Here is a 6,591-nt window from a genome sequence, read left to right as displayed (position 1 = left end):
AATAAAAATGAAATTTTAGTTATCCAAAAAAACCCATACCTTTGTTTAAAGACCATAGAGGTCTAGCAGAACAGTGTTTACGATTCAGACACTTTCCATGGTCATCTTTTCTCTTTCACAAAACAATTTAGTGCCAACTTACAGCTTAAATCTACGTCCACAAAGATCTGAGATAGCTGCAACAGAAATGGGAAAGAATAAACAATTATCCAAAACATCATGACATTTTCAACAAATTTATAGGGCATGCATTCTTTTGTTGTATGATAATTATTGATAAATTACTGAGTGTCCCCTAACTTCCAAAAGAAGAACATGGTGATCCTTAGTCAATTTAAAATACCCTCAATCATTGCCTTTAATCATGCATAAACACTGATTACAATGGATTTTTTGCACCCATTATTCTAACAAAAAGTTCAAATCCTGAGAGTTTCCGCACAGGAAACATGACATATTCAGCAACAAAGTAGCAAAGGAAACATGGCACGAATATATAAAATGTTGTGCTCATATTTTATCCAGTTAGAGAATAAAATAATTCAAAAAAGAGCATATTTTGCAATCTCGACTGCAGGAAAAAAAAGAAAATGGATGTTGTGACAATCTCATATGTAGTTGCTCTTGTTAGAAAATATATAGGGAATGTTAGATAATAATTTTCTTGGTCACTTTATCGCCCTATGTGAATCTTTCAGTTAGAGTGTTCAGCACATATTCCAGACTTGCTCTTGCCATTCTCTTAGTTCGATTTGCATCTTGAATGATGATAATGGAATCATGAAAGTTGTGTCCTGTCCATGTATTTCAACCATTTGAAAAAAGGCTAAAATTATTCAAGATACATACATATATACATATGTGTATCGATTAAGCTTGGACTACATAAATGATCAGCTTCAGAGTTCAGACCCACATTATTTCCATTAGTCAAAGATAATATGGCACTCTCTGTTCAAGATGAGCTGCTGTGGTATATATTGTTTCCAATGATATTATATTTATTAATCAAACTAGAAAATATGTACATAAGAAACTAGAGTTTTTGAGCTAATTCTCACAAATAAGGTTCAAGATTTAACAGAATAAAATATATGGTGGATGTACAGAGCAAGCAAGAAAGATCAGAACAGAAATGAATGTTGAACTACAAACCACTCAAAAATACTACCATTAGAAAGGAAAAATTACTTCATGAACTGACTTGGACATGCTGCAAAGACTTGGCACAATGCTGGTAAAAGAGGTTGACACAATGCAAGCAGCAGAAATAAAAAATAATAATAAAATAAAGAAAAAACCAAAGTCTTGGAGGAAGGCTGTTATAGGGGAAATGAAAGACTGTTTCTAAGTCTAGTTGTAGCTGTTGATAGAAAGGAATGGAGAATCATGACTCATAATGCTAACCACAAGTAGATGGAATAGGGCTCGATGATGATGGACTTGATATCGATCATTTATCTTCCCCAGCTAAGTATAAAATTACCACGTCGGTATCCTTTGTGATGTAAATTATGAGTTTCCAATCAAATGAACAAGTTCAAACATCAAGTTTCTTGCACGAGTATCTTCTGGCCCTGTTAATTGGAGTATCTTACAAAAACTTCACACTGATAGATACTCAAGAGAGATTTTGTCAGTGCGAGTCCTTGTCTGTCTGTCTTTTAGAAAATTTTCTCTCCTGTTTATGAAAAGTTAGCGATCTTAACAAAATATCTTGTTATGCTCAAAATGTCCTATTCCTACCTCATAAAAAGTTTACCATCTTCACATTTTTGTTCTTATTTAAACATCAAGAATGGGTTGAATGCCTTTTCTATAACCCAATACAATCATTAATCATTTGGCTGCCCAAGTTAAGATTTTGTCACCTTTTCATTTTTATAAACTATCTTCAGAAGGAAAAAAAAAGAGGAAACTATAAAATGATGCTCAATCACCTCTGAGAAAGGTTTATTTTTTAATTTCATGCACAAGTATGAACTTAATTTTAAGATAAATAAGATTGAAACTATTGGCTTTCTAGACATACCCTTAGGTATATTCATGCCGACAAATCATCTAGAATAAATCTCTGGTTCAACACAATAGACATCCTCCATCTGAATGTAGAGGTTGTCTAACATCACATATATATCCTCCATTAGTGGATGAGACCTGTCACCAACTACAAATACATGGAGCTTATCCTTAACTTTTATCCAACTCTGACCTGGATCTTTCTTCACCCAATACAATCATTAATCATTTGGCTGCCCAAGTTAAGATTTTGTCACCTTTTCATTTTTATAAACTATCTTCAGAAGGAAAAAAAAAGAGGAAAGTATAAAATGATGCTCAATCACCTCTGAGAAAGGTTTATTTTTAAATTTCATGCACAAGTATGAACTTAATTTTAAGATAAATAAGATTGAAACTATTGGCTTTCTAGACATACCCTTAGGTATATTCATGCCGACAAATCATCTAGAATAAATCCCTGGTTCAATACAATAGACATCCTCCATCTGAATGTAGAGGTTGTCTAACATCACATATATATCCTCCATTAGTGGATGAGATCTGTCACCAACTACAAATACATGGAGCTTATCCTTAACTTTTATCCAACTCTGACCTGGATCTTTCTTCACACCACCTCTCCTCATCATCTGCCGAAGTTTGGCAACGTCATCCCAACATAAAGATGCAGCATAAATATTTGAAAGCAGAACAAAAGCAGAAGAGTTAGTGGGATCCAATTGTAAAATTCTCTCTGCTGCTTGCTTTCCTAGAACTAAATCCCCATGTATCCTACAGGCAGAAAGCAAAGATTTCCACACGACTGTGTCAGGTTCATACATCATCTGGTTGATAAAGACACAGGCTTCACTTAAGTGACCAGCACGCCCTAGCAGGTCAACCATGCATGAACAATGCGACTTTGTTGGAATGATCCCATACTTTGTTGTCATGGTTCTATAGTGTTTATAGCCCTCATCTACTAGGCCTACACGACTACAAGCAGATAGTACTCCAACAAATGTCACGCTGCTTGGCTTAAAACCTAGATGCACCATTTCGTCAAAGAGACTCAGGGCTTTCTCTGCACTCCCAAATTGGGCATATCCAACTATTAAGCTACTCCAAGAAGCCACATCTGGATTAGCTATCCATGTGAAAAAGTTTTTGGCAGATTCAAGGGCTCCACATTTGGCATACATGTCAATCAGTCCATTTGCCACTGATAGCTCAAAATCAAACCCAAGTTTAATTGCATAGTCATGAACTTGAATCCCTAATTCCAGGGCAGCTTGCTTGGAGGATGAACTAAGACAGCTGACTAGTGCGACATTGTCAGGCCTAGTTTTAGAACAATGCATCAACCTAAACAACCTGAAAACATCATCTACCTGGTCATGCTGAACACACGCTGCCATGATCGCATTCCAAGAGACTGGATCTCGCTTATTCATGGCATTGAATACATCAAATGCATCGGGGAGGCTATAAGAACTGCCATACATGGTCAGAAGAGCATTACAGACAGTGATATTCATATCAAACCCTGATTTAGCAATGTATGAGTGAAGTGCCCGACCAAGAATTAGAGAAACAGGGCTTCTACATGCATTAAGCAAGCAAAGTATGGTAATTGAATCCGGTTTCATACCATAATTTTGCATTAGCAAAAAGAAATGCAGGGCCCCATCAACATGCTGGCTGTAAGCATGACCACCTATGATCGCATTCCATGATGCTACGTCCGGCTTATGTATCTTGTGGAACACCTTCCTTGCAGTGTCCAAGTCTCCACATTTTGCATACATGTCAATGAGCGAACAACCAACAAAAGCATCATGTATAAATCCGCACTTTGCACCTAAACCATGTATTTGTTTCCCATGCCCTAAAAGGGCAGAGCTGCTACAGGCCTTGAAGACGCTGCCAAATATCAATTCATTCACACGTTCACCTGCCGACAGCATTTCCTTGAAAACCCAGAGAGCTTCCAATTCAAACTTATTCTGAGACAACCCTGCAATCATGGAACTCCAAGTGACCATGTCCTTTTCACCAATCCGATCAAACACAACCTCCGCGTCTTCAACCACATTGCACTTAGCGTACATCGCAACCAGTGAATTTTGAACAAGAGGGTCCCACCCATCCTCACTCTTCACTACATGACCATGCAATTGCCTGCCGAATTCCACGTCTAGCAGAGCGGAACATGCCCTCGCCACATTAGCCAACACAAACCGATCTGGGGGGATGCCTTCCTGTCTCATGCATCGATAAACCTGAACGGCTTCCTTCCCATTCCCACGCTGCGAATACCCAGCAATGATGGCAGTCCAAGAAACCAAGTTTCGTTCAGGCATTTCATCAAACACTTGCCGTGCATGTCCCAAACTCCCACATTTTCCATACATATTCAGAATGTGGTTCTGCAATATCATGTCCGGTGGATCTCCATACTTTACCAAGTGATCATGAACTTTCCTGCCACGTTCTAACGACTTCAAATTCGAGCTAGCTTGAAACAAACGGGCATATGTCCCATGACTCACCTTGAAATTGGCCTTCGTTATCAACTCAAACGCTTCAAATGCCTCATGATACATCCCTTGCTTGCACAATCTGTTGATTTCATCGTTCCCAAATTGTTGGGTCCTAAAGTTGGTGCTCGACACTTGACGGGTGCAGCCAAAATCCCGTCTTTGGAACTCAAATTCTCGATAAATCGCAACCTTAAGAACGGTAGCATTTCGGATTCTATGGTGGGCAATCATGGATTCTATGGTTGGGCTCCAAACATAGCCGTTGAGATTCAAATTTCTGGTGAAATGGCTAGATGGTTAGGAGAGATTCGAGCCCTTTGCTTTGGTGTAGTGATGAGACTAGAAAGCGTTCGGTTTTCGTAGCAGTGAAGCGCGAATCGGAGCTTGAGGGAGCAGAGACTGCCCACTTATCCGGTTTTCTTTTCTTCCGAGTCGTTAAGCGTATCAGTTGAACCAACGTCACAAGACTCGTTATGGGAAAAGTATCGGCAAGGAAAATATCGCGATATTTTAAAAAATGAATTCTTGGGAAATTAGTATCATATATATAGATGCAAATAGAAATGAAAGAAATATAAAAATTTATTACAAAAACCGCTGTTGTCAAATTTTTAAATAAAATATATTAAAGATAACAAGCTTTTTTCCAGCATTATATTGGCCTCTATTTTCAAAATATCGGCGATCTTTGTGACATAGTTCTTAAGAACGGTTGTGAACAGATTAGAGGGGAGTCATGACCTTCATAGGTTCGTGTTTGGATCTTGACCAGGTTCAGTACAAGCATATACAATTTGATATCCAGACTAAGAACTATTTAGGCAAGTTGACGGGATGTCACAGGTTTGAAACTCACCTGTGACATCCCTTGCCGCAAGGTCGAAACTGGGTATACTCTTTAGTGGGCAGGGAGACCTCAAGGGTATTTACCAACCTAGCAAATGTGTGACATCCCTTGCCGCAAGGTCGAAGTTGGGTATACTCTTTAGTGGGCAGGGAGACCTCATGTAACGCCCCAAAATTTTGACTTGTGATTTCGAAAACTTTATCGAAAAACCTTTCAGAGATTTAAAGTTTTAACTTTTAAAAACGACAGCGGAAGACATTTATAAAGGAACACAAGTCAACAATCCTGGGTACGTTAGCTGGAAAACCATCATTCACATGTACAACAACTTAAAGGAATTTAAGAAATAAGGCAATAGATTAAAAATGTGCAGTTTATTACAAAATGAGCATTTTATTCCAAAGTTCAATAAATCTAAAGAAAACTCCAAAAAGACCCAGAGCCAAGCCGCCAGCAGAAAGAAGATGAATCCTGATCCATGTTGCACCACGCCATCGGCCTTCAGTGAAGTCATACTCCTCACCTGCCCATGAAATGGGTCAGTTTCATAACAAACCAGTAGGTGCACGAATAGATAAGTAGAATGAAAATAAAACAAGACATTCATGAGATAAGCAGTTATGATATTTAAGCAATTAAAAAGTTGTAGTCTATTCTAACAAATGTAATAAGTGCAAAGAGCTGTTAGTTGAAGCAATATAAGTCTCAGTCATCTACAACTATTCATGAATATATTCTTTAAGTTCTGATATTAACTGGCCTATGGGTACGCACAGACGCGAAACGTAGAAACAGCCGAGACCGATCCGGGGGTTTATTATGTCAGGTGTTTTCATTAACCCGGATGGCTGACTGAGTCCGCTCCTAAGGGGACGGTCAGTGACCAAGAGAGTAAATCCCCAAAGGCATTCGTGGCCCATGGATGCATCCAACTTCTGCAGAAGTGCCTGAGAGTTACCACCTAGGATAATTTATGGTAATACCAATTCCCCTAACTCCGATGACTGGGGAAAATCGAGTCTTTTGCCCGTGGGGTGGTTGTTAACAACCTGTCCATCGGAGTCTTTGTACCATCCATCCTCTCCCTTGATGAACCGTGAAGATCGGATGAGTACGACGGGGGTTTCTTAACCGCCGCCCCATCCTACATGCTCTGGTCCATTAGACCCACTCGAGCATCTTGCCTGTGAAGGCGAATGG

At 39.0% G+C, this 6,591-nt stretch overlaps 1 protein-coding gene across 1 annotated transcript; it reads right to left on the bottom strand.

Annotated features, from left to right (window-relative positions):
- Positions 1–2,462: 2,462 nt before the first annotated feature.
- Positions 2,463–4,917, bottom strand: LOC149822556 (Tetratricopeptide repeat (TPR)-like superfamily protein). Its single transcript, XM_089980302.1, has one exon. It carries the CDS (start codon positions 4,773–4,775, stop codon positions 2,463–2,465), a length of 2,313 nt encoding a protein of 770 aa, XP_089836428.1. The 5' UTR covers positions 4,776–4,917.
- Positions 4,918–6,591: the final 1,674 nt, after the last annotated feature.

The sequence above is a fragment of the Nuphar pumila genome, chromosome 11, assembly GCF_984573655.1.
Source record: "Nuphar pumila chromosome 11, dmNupPumi1.hap1.1, whole genome shotgun sequence".
NCBI classification, from domain to species: Eukaryota; Viridiplantae; Streptophyta; class Magnoliopsida; order Nymphaeales; family Nymphaeaceae; genus Nuphar; species Nuphar pumila.
The sequence above is the reverse complement of the archived record's forward strand: the minus strand, read 5'-3'. Positions and strand labels throughout refer to the sequence as shown.

What these genes read in the sequence shown, in the direction of transcription:
- LOC149822556 (XM_089980302.1), bottom strand. Translation starts at nt 4,775, where the DNA reads ATGATTGCCCACCATAGAATCCGAAATGCTACCGTTCTTAAGGTTGCG.